Source organism: Carassius auratus, unplaced genomic scaffold (genome assembly GCF_003368295.1).
Source record: "Carassius auratus strain Wakin unplaced genomic scaffold, ASM336829v1 scaf_tig00021540, whole genome shotgun sequence".
NCBI lineage: Eukaryota > Metazoa > Chordata > Actinopteri > Cypriniformes > Cyprinidae > Carassius > Carassius auratus.
Window position 1 is genome coordinate 39,007 of NW_020525119.1, and position 21,263 is coordinate 60,269.

At 36.0% G+C, this 21,263-nt stretch overlaps 1 protein-coding gene across 1 annotated transcript; it reads right to left on the reverse strand.

Moving 5' to 3' along the window:
* Positions 1-1,089: 1,089 nt before the first annotated feature.
* LOC113077115 (RNA polymerase II elongation factor ELL-like) lies at positions 1,090-21,013 on the reverse strand. The gene is made up of 12 exons (XM_026249569.1): positions 21,005-21,013; positions 19,708-19,752; positions 15,145-15,266; positions 11,705-11,868; positions 10,018-10,259; positions 9,489-9,613; positions 5,752-5,842; positions 4,795-5,344; positions 3,375-3,441; positions 3,063-3,234; positions 1,403-1,447; positions 1,090-1,298 (listed from the first exon to the last, which is right to left on the reverse strand). Exons 1-12 carry the CDS (start codon positions 21,011-21,013, stop codon positions 1,182-1,184), a joined length of 1,749 nt encoding a protein of 582 aa, XP_026105354.1. The 3' UTR covers positions 1,090-1,181.
* Between the last annotated feature and the right edge of the window lie 250 nt (positions 21,014-21,263).

A 21,263-nucleotide genomic window follows, 5' to 3' on the forward strand; every position in this document is an offset into this window, starting at 1 on the left:
CGATGAGATGCCTTAATGGAATTTAACAGTCATCTCGTAACGAAAACACTGTCAGAAGTATTCAACCCCCCCACAAATACTCAGTATTCAAGCAAGCATTGAATTGATAAAGGGTTCAGACAGCTAGCCAAGGTTGCGTTTCTACCATTTTTGCGTCGTGTTCACCAACCAGCCCTCAAGGCTGCGTTAAAGGGATACAATCGCTATTTTCTGGAAGAATACCAAGAAAGTTTGGCCGCAAATGTGATATGTTACACAGTCACACTTGTAACTAGCAATACTGGATTACTGCAGATACCCGAGGCACAATTTTACAAGATTTGCCACAACTGATTCATGATTGGGTTGTGATCAAGTCATATGTTTTTCAGTTAAAAGCGTAAAATATTGTAAAAATGTGCCAACATCGAAGCACTCCATCATCTTTAGAATGGCGAGTTCATTCATATGGAGCTCTACCATGGTAATACTGATACTGTCAAAGCCTTTAAACAGATGGTTATCTCTTTCCCATAGGCATCCGATTCATGTCCATTGCACGTGGTCTAGCACATTGCACAAAATAAGGAGCCAAATAGTGCTATTTCAGACACTACAGCACTCTAAGAAAAGAAAACGGGGGGGGGGTGTGTGCTGCATTAGGGATCTCTCAAAAATCCAAGGCAGCTTTTGCATAAAATACTGACTGATTCAAGAAAGAGAGACCAAAAGGGACGGGATGAGATGTTTTAGCACTCATAATAGGACTTATGTATCCCTATGGAAGACGAAAATAAATATAAAAGAAAAATAAAATATAGGACCTTCCATTTTAGTACATACAGAAAAAAAAATATCAATTTTTACTTCTTAAACTATGAGATTCTGGGAATGGGAGTTGGTTATCCCTGTTCGGAAGAGATCTCCAAAGAACAGTTTTTCCTTTCACACTCGGAGACCTTTGATAAGGGAAGGAAGCTGGCAACCAATCCCATAATGCATTAGGCTACACAGGTAAGCATGGCTGAGTATGCCCATGTCCCGAGTCCCATAAAAAAAAAAAAAAGGAAATAATTTTCATGGCATTTTACATTAGAACAACTTGTTTTTAGAGCAAGCCAAAAAAAAAAAAAAAAAAAAATCCAGAGATTTCGAGACAAAGATTAAGGAGAAAAAAAAAATTGAGAAAACCAATCTTGTTATTAGTGGCAGTTTTGCAGTTGCTGTTGATCATATTCTGCTATCAGTTTTTTTATGTGTGCCAGTTTGTTGTGTAGGTATTCACAGCGGTTCTTCTCTTGGCTATAGTTTGGATTAGCCTGTGAAGAAAAAAAATTAAAACAAAAAGAATGTGATGAGTATTTCAAACTTGATATACGTTGGATGTTACGTAACGAAAATCGGGAAGAGACAGTCAGCTTACCTTTTTGATTTTGCGATACTCTTCAAGTATCTGATTGTGGATTGTCTGTGAAAAGAACAAACCGATCGTTACAATGAAGCTCCTGCTCGGATAGAGTAGTTTGAAATGTGTTATCAGATTGAATACAGGCAGAGTCGTCTGATATTTTTACATGAACTCTTCAAATTGTGTTCAGTCTCTTCTTACAGGTCTATGGAATGCTTTAGGATAAATGTAGCTTCAAGAATCAGATCCAGTAGTGTCATATAATAGTCAAACTTGGGTAAAGTCTGTTGAATGCCTTTAAACAATGTAAAATGTGTTCAATGGTACTTTAAAGCAAATTAATTTTTTTTAAATAAATAATACATTACATACGTTTTTTCTTTGCTATTATTCTTTCAGCTGGCTTCAGTTGTCCATTGGGCCCAACGACCATAATCATAATTATGTATAATTTTTTTATTTTTATTAAAATGTTCCTGTCCTCTGCTTTTAAACACTCAAAGTCTTCCAGTTTTTCTCTGCTGGATTTACACAAATCATTTCAGGTTTAAGAAGTGTTTGCTTCAACTAGCGAAGAAACATACATTTTTATTTGAATCATCACTCAGTAGGTTAGTTAACCATGGATTAGTATAGCTTTGAAAGCTTTTGTCTTTCAAACACAAATGCACAAATTCGCGTTCTTTTACTTATTTACATTTAATTGTAGAATTATTTTAATAATTTAACACTTGTAAAAGAAACATTTGCTTATGGTTCTATTTTGTCATAATTATAAAATATTTATATATATAAAAAAGCTTTTTTTTTTTAAACTTATTTTAAAATTACTTATTTAAATTTTTCATGATTTAATTAGCTTTTTTTTTTTTTTTATTAAACTCACAAACCCCCTGCAGTTCCTATTTGAACCCCAGTTTTGGAAACCATTTCTTACGTTGTATTTTTATATCAGTATGGTACAAGATTATCCTATTTAAATCAATGTGATAAATGATTTAGGCCAAAAGTAATCGGATTACATTACCTAAAATGTGTAATGGAAAAGATTACATAACGAACTACAAAAATGTCATGCAATTTGGATTTATTAACACGCACTACAATTTCTCAGTAATCCATCCAGCTCGGTGTATAATGCACAAACATTTCCTCTCGTGTTTTTCCCTTTTTAGTGGTTTTGTTAGACAATGTTGCTTACGTTTTTCTAGCCAGATCTGGCACCACAGTTTTACAACTATAATATAAGTGGCAGTTTTGTCAGCTGACCCTGAAACTCTCGCACTGGGCCCGACGCCAGAGGGCCATCCTCATTATCGAGCCCCATAAACGATTATGACTGCGTGCAGGAGAAATAAATGATCCTTCTGACATTCTGCTCCGGTTATTTAACATTATCGCCTCTAATCATTCGGTTGATTGTGTCGTTTATTCATTACGCTCCAAGACTACATTGTTTTTCTTCTCTTACCATTTGCATAGTGATGTTCATCAAGATGAAAAAAAAAAAATGACACTAGGACTCCGGATGAGTCAACTACACTTTAATTTCTCATTTTCCGGAGGAAGATGCAACTACTGGGACAGGGCAGGGGCTGACAGCATATTAATAAAAAATAAGGAAGTTGTAATCATGTGTGTGGATGGATGCACTGCATTTTGAGTGTGGAGATACCTTATACTTGTCTGTGCCTTGCTGGAGTTGTTTGAGCTGGGTGTCGAGTATAGTGAACTGTCGGGTGATGCTCTCGATCCGTGAGTGGAGGCCCCGGTACTCGCTGTACTCTGCGTTGAAGTCGTTTTTGTAACTCTGACGTTGCTCTTGAGAGCTTATCACCGTGTACTTTCTGTTGAGGAAACCAAGCATAAAAAAACATCAGCGTCATAAAAGTTTAATGTTATTTTCTTTCAGTTATACAACGCACTTTTCCTAACAAACCTGACGCAAAAGGTAACCGCAATGTGTAATGTACAAAGAGATGCTTACAATAAATAGTCTGCCGTCTCAGACGATGACGCAGGGATACTGGAGCTGTTGCACGTTCCGTTCAGACCTGAAAAGAAACATAAGGTGAATTCAAGGACAAAGTTTTATCCTGCAGACTGAGGGACAAGGACAGAGCACTGTGACGTCAGTCCAGAATTATACTGGAGAGAAAAAGAAAAACATGCTAGAAACAACCTGAAGGGGGTTTCAACATTTTTACAATTTACTAATTGGTGGGCAGTGGTGTATAACGTACCTGAAAGCCATAGAGGTACAGATATCTTACCAGAAGATGACTTTGGTAGAAGTTGAAGTCACCGTTTAGAATATTAGCTCAATTGGTAGAGCATTACGGTATCAAGCGCAAGGTTGGGGGTTCGATTCCCCGGGAACACATGATAGGTAAAAATGGATAGCCTGAATGCACTGTAAGGCGCTTTGGATAAAAGCGTCTGCTTAATGCATACATTTAAAAAAGTCTTCAAGTATGTGATTTTTTTTTTAACTTCATTACGAAAAGTATTTTTATAATCTTTGACGTACTAAAGTATTTAAAGTACAAGTAAATGCAAAATGGAAAAAAAAAAAAAAAAAAATTATATATATATAAAAAATGTACATACACAGCTTGAGTAGCAAGATTGTCTTCAGTTTTAACAATTTCTTCCATTTTGTATTTTTGGTTAAGAAGGAGCACTTTATTCGGTACTTATTTCAACATAAGAAAACTTTTCTGGAGTCTTTTAGTTTTTAACATAAAACATAGAACACTAATATTTGAAATAAATATAAATGTCGAAATGTGAAATGAATGAGTCCTTGAGATTCAGCCGATTCATTCAAACGGCTAATTCATTCAATAAGTAAACACCATCCATTGCTCAGAGATGCAAAAAATACTACCAGAAAATACTCAAGTACTTAAAGCATTATTACTTCATTACATTACATCACTGTTGGTGGGATGTTTGAACTAATCAGTCGCACTGGCTGACTAGGTCAGTTGCTAAACTAATACCGTATTTTCTGGACTATAAGTTGCCCTTTTTTATTCATCGTTTGGCTGGTCCTGCGACTTATAGTGAGGTGCGACTTATCAAAATTAATTTGACATGAACCAAGAGAAAACATAACCATCTACAGCTGTGAGAGGGCGATGGTAATGTAGATGGTAATGTTTTATATTGGTGCTAAAAAATTCTACTTATAGTCCAGTGCGACTTCTAGTCCAAAAAATACGGTAATCGACTGGTTGGTGGACTGTCTAAATGACTATTCAACCTAATTATCTCACAGAGTCTGTCAACATAAACAGATCTAATCAAGACTAGATTCAATTTAGACAAAAGTTTGTCTGTGTACTACTATCTGAGCTCATAAGCCTCGACATCATAAATGATTCAGAGAAACTGATCCACACCTGGGCTCCTATCGCTCGTCGTGATGTCACAGGGTTTCCTCTGGTCCAAGCCACGGTCTTCATCAACTCTCCTCTCCTTCTTCATGTCCCGCTCTCGGCCCCTATCCTTCTCCTTGGACTTGTCTTTGTCCTTGTGTTTTTTGGACTTCTTCTTAGACTTGCCATGCAGGGAGGGTTGAGTGCTCTGGGTCTGAGAGACGTCCAGACTACTGTGGGCCGGGGACATGGAGCTCAGCACTTCCTCTTGCGTTGTGGAGCGAGGGGCGAACGATGGGGGCTGACTCAGTCTCTCGGCCACCGCCGCCTCCTGACTATCACAGTCTCGGCCGTTGGAGTCATTGCTGACGTCCGAAAGGGGGTCAAAGGGTCGGGAGATCTCCAACGGAGGGAAGCTGGAGCTCGACGACGTCTCGGCTGATTGAGAGCTAGAGGAGTCATTCACATTGGACGAGCTCAGTTTGCCGTTAATGAGCCCTGTAGACTTGCTGGCTAGGTGCGATATTCTGGGTTTCTTATTGGCCAGGGGATCGATGAACTCTGCAGGTCGTTTCTGTTGGATGCGAGCAATGATTGTTCGTAAAACTGGGACGGTTTAAACAGTCATATTAAATAGCGATTCAATTTCAGCGTTTTAGAGAGAGAGAAAATGAAATTTAACATGAGTATCATATTTTGGTCAAAGATTTAGTAAAACTTAAGAATAACACAATACAGAATCAGGCACACTAAAATGATTTGATTAGGTAGCAAAACAATGCTTGTGTAAGTGCATAAGAGAGGCGTTAGGCATGTCCACAAAAAATAAATAAGTAATAAGAAATCAGAGGCGGAGCATTTTGAAGAACAATTATGAAGAAATGTGTGAACAGGAAAGGATTCACCCTTCAATATTTCCTCAATCTACACAGATCAATCATAACAGACTTTGACGGGTCTGAAAGGGGTCTAAAGGCTGACCTGAGAGGGCGAGCTGCTGGCCGGCTCTTTGTGTGGGCTGACCGGACTCTCCCCAGACACAGGGCCACTGCTCTGAGGCTTACACAGTTTTCTGCAGGGAACGAAAGACAGACAATCATTAGTTTTAAAGAGCCAAGAGACCTGCCTTTATTCAACAATTTCTTTGTCACGTGGACCATTTTAATTATGTCCTTACTACCTTTCTGGGTATTGAACGGGTCAGATCTGTTGCGGTCTATTGAGGGTCAGAGAGCTCTCGGATTTCATCAAAAATATCTTCATTTGTGTTCAGAAAATGAACTGAGGTTTTAAAGGTTTTTAAACGACACGAAGGTGAGTAATTAAATGACAGAATTTTCATTTTTGGGTGAACTATCCCTTTAAATTCTTATGGATAATAGACAATATTTGACATCCATTAGTCCCATCTGAACTTGCCAAGAGTGTCTTCGAGAAAATCTTATGTGATTCCTTATAACGAGATGTTGGTTATACAAATATTGTCATGACTTGTCAACAACATTTTTGACTAGTATCCATGAAGACCAAACCAGATGAAGCGGTTTAAGAAGCTTTGGGAATTGCATTAATTGCCCTAAATAAAGGGAAAGAAACTAAATAAACTGGCCTCAATAAGACTAACTTATTGGTGTGTGATATACCACTGAAAACAATACAAACACCAAAATATGTCAAGCACAAATACAAATTCGTTAAGAGGTATAAATGGTGTTGTTTGTCGCGGTTATGTGAAACATCACTACATGGTAGAGAATAGGCACTCCAATCACTTTACGCAATTTAGTTTTCCATCGAAATGTGCATATTTTAATGTCAAAAGCACTAAGTGCTCTTAAAAAGACAGTTCCGCTAAAACTAAATCATTTACTCACCTTCAAGTTGTTCCAAACCCATTTCTTTCTTTCATCGGTTCAACACAAAGACATGTTTTGAAGAATGTTGGTAACCAAATAGTTGCTGGTAGTGACTTCTATAGTATGGAACAGGGGTTCCCAACCTTTTTCAACTCGCGGCCCACACAACCAAACACATATGTTTGCGCGGCCCACTTCAAAAAAATTAACTGACCCCGCTATTGTTGGTTTAATAACTTCGTACTCAGAAGCTAGATTTTAAACTATATTTATTGAATAAACTAGGGCTGTGCGATATGGACAAAAAACAAAACAAAAAAAACTATCGCGATTTTTTTGATCAATTTTGCAATTGTGCTTTTACAGTCATAAATGCATTCAGGATTAATTTGAAACATATTTCCAAAGGAAACCAATCAGAGCTTTATCAAAAAGTTGTAACATCTCTAGAACAGACATAAGTCAAAATTATCACTATAGCGAAGATGTAAAAAAATGTATAGACTTGTGGCAAAAAAATAAAAAAAATCCTGTATACAGGGACTTTTTTTTATTTTTTGCCATGCATTGTTCATAGAGCTCATTAATTGTGGCGGTGCCTCAGGTGTTTGCAGTGTGTATACAGTAGGTGTATGCGGTCAGCAGTGAGAGCGCATAAATATAACGCGAAAGCACATTAAAATAATGCACGAGTGCGAATCTCTCTGTTCGCATCAGATTTCCTTTGTCACAAAACCGGTCGTGCTTGCTCAGATACACGCTGCTTTGCGAGGAGAGAGTGTGCACACTTAAAACGTGTCTCCTCTCACTTAAACTGCATCCTGTTCACTAACAAATTCACTCTATGCTCATGTGTTAGACATTAATTATTTTCGCACGTTTTTATTTCTAGCCTTTTACCGCAGTGAGAACGCTCTGATCCGTCAACATTGGCTCAGAAAAAAGGCGCATCACAGACAGTGTGTGAACCTGGAGTTAGGCATATGCGCACGCTCAAATCGTGATTTTAGGACGTTTTCTTTTAATCGCACAACCCTAGAATGGACTGGAAATGAACAGAAAATAATTGGCGGCCCACCTGCAATACCGTGGGCCGCGGACCACAGGTTGAAAACCACTGGTATGGAAAAAAATATATACTACAGGCTACTATCAATTGTTTAGTTACCAACATTCTTCAAAATATTGTCTTTTTTACTTCAGCAAAAAAAAGAGAAACTCATACAGGTTTGGACCAACAAGGTGATGACAGAACTTTCATTTTTGGCAGAACTACCAACTTGAAAACATTTAATGCCTTCAAACACAAGTTTATAATGCTGCTTGAGGTTTGTATGTCAACAGGGGGCAGTATGACACGGGCCAATGGTTCCCAATAGCAGGCCCTGCCTCCATCAAGGGTAAACGGACAGGGGACTATGCCTGAGAGTAGGAGGCATGAGTCGCTACAGTCGCTGTCGAACTGTGTGTGCCCATGCACGGCCGGACCTTGGACCCGTGCCACCCACACATGGATCAGCATGTGCTGGAATAAGGTTGCATCACTACCCTCTCGACTGCACACAGCTCGTCCACGAACAGATGGGAAAGTGGGTGGGTGCGAGAAGGAGGGGGTTCTGCGGACGTAAAAGGGCTGTCAGCTGATAAGCATCGCTACCGGGTCTCAAAGTGCAAGCGTGTGGAGTGTGTTCCACCTGGGTGTTGGGTTTGTTGCTGGCAAATATTTCCATTTTGTTTTGAACAGATATCACAACACCATGTTCTCGCCAGTCTAGCACGCAGCACAGCCTTCTCTAAATTTAGCTTCCAGGGGCCAGTCTTCCACAGCCAGAGTTCATGGGAACCCAGACTTCTCCCTCTAGAGCCAATCAAGAGCTCGGGGAACAAGGGTGCATGCAGCTGTACAACTAATACTGTGGGCAAATAAAGGTTCTTGGAGGTATTGTGACCAACCATTGCACCATATACCAGCATCAAATTGTATACATTTTATGCAAAATACTACTAAATAAATGTGTGTGTGTGTGTGTGTATGTGTGTGCGTGTATATGTATATAAAATAAAAAACTTGTATACTGGTGAATATATAATTAACCATTTCACTGTGAGGCAAATGAGTCCTGCTGCACAATGTACATGTATAAATAAATTTGGAGTAGGAGCCAAAATAAAATAATGTTTAAGGGTGCACGATAAATATTATAAGGGTGCCGATAATAAATGCGCATCTCGTCAGTAAAGCCGGTTCTCTAATCAGCTGTAAATTCCATCAGGTGCGTAATTTCACACAGAGCCGTTGTTAACGGAGTAGATGTGCAAATCTATGTTCATTATCAGCTTAGATTTGCGCAGCTTGTCAAAAAAAAAAACAAAAAAAAAAAAAGGAATGGGAGAATATAAAAATTGAAATAAACAAACATTCCAAATACCTACCAATACCACTTAGTTTCATAAATGAATACCAAGGGGAAAATACATTAGGAGTAGGAAATAATAAAAAACATAAGTAATATTTAAAAATAAAAATATAAAATAAAAATCACTAAACACACACCACCTACATAGTTACATGAAATTAATACAAAGAGAAAAGAAAACCTCAGGATTAGGAGTCAAAATAAAATTAAAAAAATAGAATAAAAAAAAAAAAACCTAGTTACACGCACTTTTTTTTTTTTTGCTTTGAAATTATGTATTAATACATCATAGGAAGTTCACACAGAATCACAGAATTATCACAGAAAATAAAATAATTTCAAAGAAAACTATTCAAATCACTTAATAATAATAATAAAAAATACTATTTCAATTCATTTCAAAGACAAAAAAATATATATTTTTCACTGTAAATGTGAAGCTTACCGTACAAGAATTCTCTTCAGGATCTGCTGGTCCACCTCGGTATAACCAGGCCAGTCCTTCTGGACTTCCTTAAACAAACAATCCTTCAATGTGAAGGTGCTGTCCTTACTATTCAGGTTAGCCACCTACACCCGGCCAGAAAAACACAGCAAAATAAAACCAGGCTTAAGCCTTTGACTTTCTAAAAATAAGAGTACAAGCGGTGCCTTTCAACACCAGCGCAGAAAAGCAAACTACACAACAACGGCCTGCTGACATCCTGTGTTTTATATACTCTGGCTTTCCACAGCGCTAAGCTTGTTTGTATATGTAATGACAAATGTGTCTAGTTTCAGCCTTAATGTCAAAGTAGAATTCAAAAACATGACTTTGAACGGTCCAAACTAAATAAACGAGTCATAAACCAAAACTATAACTTCTTCTCAAGAGGTTCTTGGTTGCTCGGGCTATGCTCAGAATAGGATACTTGCTCTATACGTATGTAGCCGAATAAAGTTATCACACAGTAATATCAGCGCTGGTTATGAACCTGTTGCAGGAGGCTGTCCAGCGTCTCCTTGTCCTGAGGAGACAGGCCGTCCTTGGTGAGCCGCACCAGGAGTTCGGGTTTGCGGTAGGGTTTTAGGGCCAGTAAATGCACCAGCCGCTCCCTCAGGGGCCGCGGCGGGCTCTTCTTCTGACTGCTGGAGATGATGACCGGCCGTGAGGTCCGTCGAGACGGAGCCACATCCGACACAACCGTTATCGGCTTCCGGATCTGTACACGCTTCCCTGAACAGCCAAGAGAAGAGGGAGAGGAAAAAAAAAAAGAGGAGGTTATGTAATGAGGTCAAAAAGGACATTTGATTTAATGTTAAATGAACAGACAAGCATTTACTGCACACGTGTAGACACTTTTTAAATTGCATTTTAATGATTATAATAAATTTACACATTCTGCAAAAAAGAATTTACAGACTTAACCTTACTGATACAAAATGCAGTAAGTCTTACATCTTTACTTTGACAATTTTTTTTTTATAAGATTGTATATAAAATGTAGAATATATAGAAACCATTACAAAAAGAAAATTCATAATTGATTAATAAATACATTTTGGGCCACCTTCAGCAGTGTTAAACTAAATAAAATGTATATACTTGCAATATTTATATTTTTAAAATTTCATTTTTAAATAAAAAAAAGAAATAAAGGTGCATATTTTTAAATGGTTTAAAGATTACAAATTAAATTACTACATTTAAAAAAAATATATATATAAATACAGTTTTATTCCAAATATATAAATAATATAATTGATATTCTTGCGGGGCAAAAAAGGTAATTTATTCAGACTTAAGAATTTTGGATTAAAGTTTTTAAAGTATTCGGTTGTTAAGTGATGACGTAAGAAGCGCTGTTTCCGGGTCCAAGCCTCAACTCGCTTCACTTGAGAATATGACCTCAGCAGCCGTTTATGAGCACTGTTTATTCATATTGATAATTTAAACTAAACGCTTTCAAACTTACGGTATACACTATAGTCTCCGTGCTCACAGCGTCCCAAACACAAATAATTTTTATATATATTTTTTAATATTTATATTTTCATTGTCTACCTATCTGGGACTTCGGTATGGAGTTAAAGGTTAAGATTATAACTTTTTTCGCTAGTATTCTATCACATTGTGAGTTTATATTAGCACCTTTTGTTGTTTTCTCATGGTAACTGATAGACCGCTTGGACACGGAAGCGCTGCTACGTGACGTCAGGCTTAAGCGAATAATTTAAAGACTTAAAGATTTTCTTCTTTCACTACTGCTGAATGTGGCCCAAATTTTAAACATTAAAATAACCTATTTAATAAATAAAGCATCTTAAGCATTACATAATCTAAATAATATTATATTATTCAGATTTGAGGGGGAAATACATTTGTGTCGTGACTTAGCACTGCGGGTCGGTGGGAATGTATTGAGCTGATTGATTTTGCTCATTACATGTCTTTGGTGAAAGCTAGTGTTTGTCAATGATAGTTTTAGGCGTCTCATCAGTGAGCACCGGAACAGACAGCTTCATAAATTATGTAGCACGCTGCAGTTCCAGACATGTGGAGACGCACTGGCTCCAATCGCCCCCTTCCACCCGTCTAAGAAGCACACTACGTGTAAACACAGCAGATTTTGACCAGCTGAAGGCCAAGGAACGTGACGGCAAGAGGTGCGTCAAACCTACCCACGTATCTCCCGCCGGGCTTGATGACGATGGCTCCACGGCTGCGGGTTTCCTCCTCGGCCTGAGCCATGCTTTGCCTGGCTTTCTGGTAGGAGTCGTCCGTGGCGCACACGGTGATTTTGTCCTGGATCCCTCCCAGGCAGTCCAGCTGTATGCTCCCCTCGCTGGAGAGAGACCAAGATACTGTCAGATACCGACTGCACCACCAGCTCACCAGTTATCCACTTTCAAATGTGTGGCCACGGCTCATTGACAGCCCGGGTGGTGGGATGGGCGTCCTCTAAGAGAGAGAGCTTTCTTACAGCCGCCTCATCCACCTTGAAACCCTGCCAGCTGCCTCCGAGTCAAAACATCTGATCACAGTCAATGCACAGAGCAAAACAGCTCATCTGCAATATAGGCAAGTTGGCAGGTTTTCCGAGCTAGTCCGAAACACTTCCTGCATAGTTTAGCTGGTTTAGCTGATAGACATCACGGTGTTGAGCCGGTGTTGCCATCACAGACTGTTCATTATCAAAATACAACACAGACAGTCAAACGTGAATTTAAAGAGTCTGTAGTATAACCGGTCTACAGCTGCTGCGTGCCAAGTGTGTTTTTGCGCATGTGAAGAGGATGATCGTTTCCGTCGATATGCGAACGCAAAATAGTTTAACACTGAAATGCATTGTGAATATGAAAACATTGGATTTGTGCCGAATGAGAGAGGAACGTTAGCCCAATGGTACTTTCAGTTTTGATTTATATTCGTTTCGCTCTTGATCGGTTCTGCATAGCCTTACATGTTTTGGACTGAGGGGAACTAGTGGTTATAATGTTTAATATTTCACTTTATTTGTATTATTTCTGGTATTATTACGCTCTCTTTAAGTTGGTTAAGGAGTAGCAACAATCAATGAGAGCGATGTTGAACTAAAAGCTGATAATATGGTCAATAATATGTTGAGGACCAATGCATAATCTACAAATCATGCTCCAAATACATCTACATAAACCTGCAATTTTTCAAGAACAGGATCCGGCTCAAATTAAGCACTGGCCGGCGCTAAAGAAAAACTCCGATGAAGTGTGTGTTGTGAGAATGTTAGTAAGGTTGACTAAAATAAAATTTGTGATTCATTTTAGTCCAACAATTTTTTTTTTTCATAATACCAAAAGCACAAATGGATCATCAGGATCAAATATATATGACTCTGATTATCCATTTGTGTAATGAAAACAAATATATAGTTATATACAATGAGGTATTATAAAATTACGTTTATAAGTGGGTGCAGATACTGTTTTTCAGTTGAGGTAATTACAGATAATTAATTGTTTTTTTATTTATAAATATTATATAAAAACACTAAAAACTAAATTAACATTTCTACCAATATAGATTTGGTAGACTAATGAGTTGATCTAGAATTTCTGTTGTTGTGTTTTAATTTAAAAATCAAATTCAAAATATGAAATGTGCATAAAAAAAAAAAAAGGTAAATTATGGAAACAGTAGAGATGAAACAAGTTGTTTTCCGAAGTTATCCTCTTAAATCTTATACATTTACATTATTCTATTCACTAAAAATCTATTCTATTCATCACGTGACTGGAGTAAACAAAAAACTGCTGCAAACTCAGCTTTGAATCGTAGGAATAAATTACATTTTAAAATATATTCAAATAGAAAAGTGTTATTTTAACGTGTAATAATTTTACAATATTAATGTATTACTATATTTCTGCATCAAATAAAATGTAGCCTTGGTGAGCATGAGACACGCCCCCCCCCAAAAAAACACTTTAACAGTAGCATAAGATTCTAATTTAAAAATCAAATGAATACTTTTAATAAAAATGAAAAGCCAAACTCACTAGTCGACCTGATTAACCAAACTAAACGGACATCTCACACGGAGATGGGCGATATACAGTACTGGTAGAGATTTTGGACTATCGTTTGGATCGCAGTTAGACATGACGTACCTCTGCTACGTGGTCACAAAATATATCGTTTGCATGCGTTTTTAAGCATTGTGGTTTAAAAACAAATGATTTTCAGCTAATAAAATGCAATCCGCAGTGAAAGAGAGCTCAATTCATTAGATGTGCACACAGTCTGAGAAGCGCATGTAGAGTTATTTTTACTCCTTTATAGGCCTTGAACCATTAAATACGTGTCAAAATGCCCACCTTTGCAAGTATCCTATAAACACTGTTTTCACTTAAGACCTAAACTACAAACAGCCGAGAAAGAAAACGTGTAACAGTACATTGGCAGCTCTTAAAGTGACAGCAGTCTTATATTCCTGCTGTCTGTCATTCATGTTAATCAAACAACAACAAAAGAGAAAATCTCTCTGCTCTTGACTCGATCACTTTTGTAACTTTAATTTTAAGAATATATATATATATATATATATATATATATATATATATATATATATATATATATATATATATATATATATATATATATATATATATATATATATATAAACTTAGACTGTGAAGAATATGCAGTGTATTTATACGTTTGATTACAATTTTGATTACAACGTAGCATTTCTTATTTTTTCTACTGTTTTTGTCCTATTTCTTGTAGTTAGTTTCTTATTCTCTTAAAATCGCCGAGTATTTACTTGTTTTCAGCTTTTTTAGTATATATATATATATATATATAAGGATAGTACTAGTTTTTTGTGATATTAACACTGCTGACAAGAATAATGAAACTTCTATGGTACCAAAAATGTTGATATCAAAGACCTTAAAGAGCTTTTTTATTGCATACAATAAGCGCACTTTCATTAGGTGCAAGCGTAAGCTAAATGACAAATTAGCTAATTACGAGGCGCAACAGGCTGAACAGAGTGAAAAGTTGGACTAATTATATGAGAAAGCCAGTGAAACATTAACACGGATCTACAACAAAAGGCCAATTCAACAGAAAGGGAGCAGTTATTGCGCAACCTGTTTTAGCTCCGACATCGTAAGATTGAAAAACTGTGTCTTTCATCTCCCTGTGACGTTGAATAAAGATTGTGGCTTGAGTTAAACACTGTAAAGGGAATCTCAGAGTTCACAAGGAAACATTAGGCCTGAACTTCTGCTGACCCTTCGGGCTTCTTACGAACATTTGAAGACATTAACAGCGAGTCTGCATTCGGATTTCTTGTTTCTTCCTCATTCGGTTGGACAATTGGCCAAATTCAATTTATTCTCTCTGTTCTGGTGTTCGTCCAGTAGCGTGAACAGAGAAAGGAACAGATGGCGCTCAAAGATGCCATGGACACAGTCACAAAGAGTTTTTAACACTCAAACCTCAGATCAACTGTTTTCATGGCAACATTTCCTTTGCAAATACAAACACTTGTATAGAAGTCGTTACAGTAGCTTGAGAGGGTCGTGAATCTGTTGAAATAAATCATGTGGTTTAATGTTGTTTCTGTTCTTACCTTGTAATATACTGCTGTATGCAGTCGAAGCTGCCCTGGGGATTGTCCTTCCCCACATTGGACAGGTAGAACGTAAACGTTCGCAGCTCATTTGGATTCTCTGACTGCGGTATTGAGATTTTCTGTTGACGCAGAACAGAAGAACAGCCAATATAAGCACCGAGACAGACGAGAGAGAGACCGCCTGTTCAAAACAGCTGCTTAGTACAAAATGGCTTACACAGATTTACCTGGATTTTTTTTGTATGAAGATTAAGAAAATAAAAATACAAAAAAAAATTCAATCATTCAAAAATCTAGATACTATAAGAAAATGAATAAAAATGCATAAATCTAAAATATATAAAAAGTAAAATCTCTGTACGAATAAACTAACCCTAAATATAAACAATCCCTCTCAAAATAAAACCTCTATGAATATATAAAATGAATAGCCTAAATCAAAATAAATTTAAATACACAAATCAAATACTAAAATATAAAAATGAATTTATAAATCAAATATAGATCCTCAAAACATGAATAATTACAAACAATATTAAATATATGATTCTAAATGAACAAATAACAAAATGGGTAAATTAAAAACTAAAATATATGAATATAAATATATAACAATTTTAAATATCTAAAATAAATAAAAATATAGATAAATACAATGTATATACTGTATATTTAAATACTGCATATAAATATGGATGAATACGAGTACAATCAAAATATGCCTTAATTACAAAAACCTCAGATATAATCATTTGAAAAAAATGAAATCTCATATATATATATATATATATATATATATATATATATATATATATATATATATATATATATATATATATATATATATATTTCTCAAATAAATGACAAAAATAAGGACTAAAATATAAGTTATTAATAAATACCAAAAATATAAAACAGTAGCCGTAATCTATATATAAAATAAAAATATGACTAAACATACAAATAAACAAATCAAAATATGAATTTACTAAAATGAATAAATTAAGTTACATTACACTAAATTCCAAACGGTTTGAGATCATGGTAGATGGTGTGTGTGTGTGTCATCCATGAGTTTTCCTACAGTGACCAAACTGCAAAAGCATCATCTTTTAAAGATCTGCACTTGACCACTTATGACAACTGCTGCTTGTGACCCTCAGGGGTCTTCTGTAATCTCCAGCCATTAATGTGCTGCAATACAGACCAACAGCAGCACACCTGAGATGACCGCAAACAAACCAGTCTCAGACTCTGCGTCGTGAGCCAAACTACAGCCAACAACTGAGCGGTGGCGGCAGCTGACACACACACACGGATACACGGATACACGCACACACGCACGCACGCACACACCCGCGGCAGTCATTTACAGCACTTTCCTGACACTCGCTTCGTGTGACTGGCCACACTGTCGGCCTTGTTAAATAAATGAAAAAATACAACATTCACTGCATCCCAAGCCGCGACAAGAGAAGTGTGAACTGGTCTAGATGTGTGAGCTCCTGCACAGTAGACAAATCTCCTTAAACTCAGCTAAAACAGACCTTTAACACCATTACAGAGTGTGTTAATTACATGACATTATATTAGTAGTATTTATAAGTACTCTATTCATTTTAAGTCATTTATTCACTTTACATTTACATAATTATTCAAGAAGAAGAAGAAGAAGAACATTTTACATAATAAAGTATAACAATATACTATAACAATAAGATAAACATTTAACTACATGAATTATTACATAAAGTGTCAGCTATCAATACATTTTATTGATAATTTACATTACACAATTTCAATTAACAATACTAATAACAAAAAATATGATTAAAATATAAAAGGTTTATTACATTAAATTATTATTAGTATTATGGGAACTTGTTACTAAAGTCAATTTATTGATCATTAACATTGTATATCTCAATTAACTTAATAATAATAATAACAACAACAAACATTTTATATAATTTAAATATAATTGTAATACCATAATTTTATCATCAAGTATCACATATTTAAACGTATGTACGTATGTAAATATTTATACGCGTGTATAACTTATACAGATAACACATTTTCTATCACTAAAACAAAAGTCTATTGTTATTAGCATTTTTCTTATTTCATTCTAAAAATGATCAGCTTTATCAATAAAAAAAATAAGACTTAATTCAAAGAATAATAGACTACAACAAAGACGCTATAAATTGAAATATATTTAAAGTATTTATTTCTATTATTTGTTAAATTTAGTTGATCACTTACCAGTGTTCACTTACCTTGGTACCACTTACCAAGTTCACCAGTTTAATTAATTCAAATCACACCAATTTATTCATTCAAATTCTTTATATATTTTTAATTTGATTGAAAACCGTACATTAACATTGTACATCCTTAATAAAACCCTGTCTGGTAACGTGGCGCTCCACTGCTGTGGGTGAGCTGTCAGAGAGCGTGGCCCTGACCGAGGCGCTGGAGGACCCCTGCAGCGGGACACACTGTGCCGTGTCTCTCTCTCGCTCACAGACACACGGTTTACTCAAGGTTCCTCACACGTGTGTGTGTGTGTGGCCTGCAGGTGGCCGATTAGAAATAAACTCGCTCTGCTCAACGCTTCACTTCGCTCTTCACACTGCCACAGCAGAGATTCAGCAAGCTCTGTCTGTCACAATCACGACTTATATTAGCAGTTAACGTCTTTTCTATTGTTGCGTTTTATTACCCGCCTTGGCTGAGACGTCGCAGCTTTAGTCGTTAAAATTGCACTTCTAATTTCTTCATTCAGAAAGCATGAGACGGCTCCTGACTTCAGTTTGTAGATGTCTGTGCTGAGAGGAAAAAACCCACAGAAGAGAGGAAGAGCTTGAGTCACAGGCCAAAAAACATGACGCACTTCAAAGTGTGAAATCCAGTGCACTTAACAGTTAGCGCTAGTAACGTTTAGCGTGGATTACAGAGGCCAAAACTGCCGCATCAGTCCACCGGGGCAACAAACTGTGATCTGAGAAGAGACAGACTGAACTTAAAACTTCAACTTATTTATAAAAAAAAAAAAAAAAAAAAAAAAACAGTTTTAAAATTAGATTTACATTACTATTTGAAAATGTGGGGTCAGAGAAATTTTTTTTTTAAAGTCTCACTAAGGATACATTTGTTTGTATTTGATTAAAAATGCAGTAAAAACACTAAGAGATTTTTATTGCGATTACAATTTCTTTTCAATTAAATTATTTACTTTTAAATAAAATGTATAAAACTGTATAAATTAAACTATTAAATTTACTCAACTTTATTTGTAATTACTTTATTAAATGTACACGATTTTTGAACATTTGGGGGCAGTATTTTGTTTTTAAAAATTGTGCTCACCAAGGCTCTGCATTTATTTGATTTTGCAGTAAAAACGGTAACATTATAAAATATTATTACCTTTTTATTTTTAATTAAAAAGAATAACAGAATTTCTGGTCCACTAAAGAAAGAAACTTCGTTTTGAAAGACATGAGGCGAGTACCGTATTTTCAGGACTATAAGTCGCATTTTTTTCATAGTTTGGCTGGACATGCGACTTATAGTCAGGTGCGACTTATTTATCAAAATTAATTTGACATGAACCAGGAGAAATGAACCAAGAGAAAACATTACCGTCTCCAGTCATGAGAAGGCGCTCTATGCTGCTCAGTGCTCCTGTAGTCTACCCCTAATAAACAGAGCGCCCTAATGTTTTCTCTTGATTGATGGTCCTAAATAAATGCGACTTATAGTCCAGTGTGACTTATGTTTTTTTCCTTATGACGTATTTTTGGACTGATACTCAGGTGCGACTTATAGTCCGAAAAATACGGATAATGACAGATTCTTAATTTTACTGGCTGGAAGTTTTGGAAACATCCGCCATAAACATCACCTCTCTAAATCAGAGAACATGGTGGTTTTATTTGGCTGCTTGTATCAACTGTGGCCGTGTGTCTGCATGTTTACAGAAGATGTGTGCAGGAGAACTTTAAATGGCTCCGAGGCAGAAAAACCACATTCTTCAACATGAGATGCAGATAAAAGCAGAATGAACATTTCTTGGGCTGTTCACTGTCAGGTCTGAGCTGAGCTTGAACTCATGAAAAAACAAAACTAGATGTACAACAACAAAGCATGTGGGTTCTGATGTCAAGCGAGGAGGAAATGTTGTGATGCCAGCGTGGGGCATGTGTTTACAGCTACAGACTACGATCTTAAAGACACCTTCCTGTCTTATTCGTCCAAGAAAGTGGAGATAAAGACACACTGCAGAATCGTACTGATGACCGTCTGTGATTCGATGCTGATTTTGCAACAACGAGCAGAGGATATTGTGGTTTTTTCAGCGATGGATGACTGTGTAGCAGGAAGTCTCAGTGCTGTCGCATTAGCTTCACAACCAGGACACTTCACAAGAACTGGGGAGAGTCCCGGGTTCACGCAAGGTCTGCGGCTCCATGATGGAACAAGACAATCATCGTCTCAAGTGGTTTACAGCCACTAAACAAACATAAGTTTAAAATAAAGTTGCATACTCACCCCTTGGTTTCCTGTGAATCCTATTAATGGTTTAGCAGTCAGGCCCTGCAAAAAATAAATAAAATAAAAAGAATCAAGACAAATTAATCATTATTCAGAAATTAACTAAATTAACATTAACATTCACATCCAAATTTATTTGTGTATACACACAATTATATTTATATTCTCTATCATGAATATGACAAGTAACGTAATGCAATTAAAATCTGCTATTTATCAATTAATTCGTAACAAAAATCATTTATACAAGTCATTGAAATATTACGTTTCTCAAATCACTAATTTAAAACACTATTTTTCATATAATGCAATTAAAATAATTAATATATATATATATATATATATATATAGCAACAAAAATAGAAGTCATTTAAATAAGTCAAATTTTATCATATCATTAATGTAAAATACTTTTTATATTAAATAATGTAAAGTTAATGTAAATATAAATAATGTAAATAATATTTTATATAAGCAATGCAATTAATGCCTACACATGTAATCTTTTTATATATGTAATTACAATCACTGTATATCAATTCATAAGTAGGCCTAATGTATTTTTTTATACATTTTATAATGTGATTAAACTATATTAAAGATTTAAATATTTGTTAATAAAATTACAGGATCTATAAATTACATTTTAAAAATTACCGTTTCTCTCAACTTAATTTTCTTATGTAATAATATTTGATATTAATAGTTAAAATTGCACTTAAATGTTTTTTTTATTGCATTGTATACATGGATTAATTTATTTTAAATAAAATTTATATTTAAAAACTTGTACATCTATTAACCTGACTTTAGAAGTACTGTAAATAAAAATGAATTAAAAGATGCTAGACATCAAGCACAGTTTAGGAGAAATTATAAAACGAGGAATCATAACCGGATTTATGTTTTATGCATTTCAAGTTAACAAGCATTGGCATTTCCATTAGTCAAAGCAGTTTAAATTTACAAGACGCTCTCAGATACTTCAAGAAGGGATCAAGCACCAATAAACACGTGAAGACTGTTTGATCAACACTATTTCTATGCAGCAGAAACCTCTACCAAGTGCGGCGTAATACACCCCCGAAACCACGTCTGGCATTTCAGATGTCAAACACAGGACGCACAAGTGCAATAAGAGGACGCTTTACAAGTAATTCCCCGCTTGAGCCATGTGGTCTGTTTCCCAATATAAAGAGCTTTAGATCAGGCAAGAGCAGCTTCAGCAGGCTCTCGAAAGACTGGAGAATGTGCCAAGAAAACCAACAAAAACACCACAATCAAGTCAACAAACCAGACCCATGGCACTCCGTAAAGTCTAGTCGATGACATTTATAGAGAGTGTTCTGGGACAATTACGCACATGAGTAAACTACGTCGACTACATGCCCTTGAGTAACACAGACTACTTCAATATGAAAGGTTCAACTCCGGCTATCATTGTCTAAAGCTATCATGCCACCTACGACCCACTTCAGACTAAAACATGCATCTTTTATGGACAAACATTCATCAACTTCAAAGCGGTTTCAGTAAACAAGCTAGGTTCATCT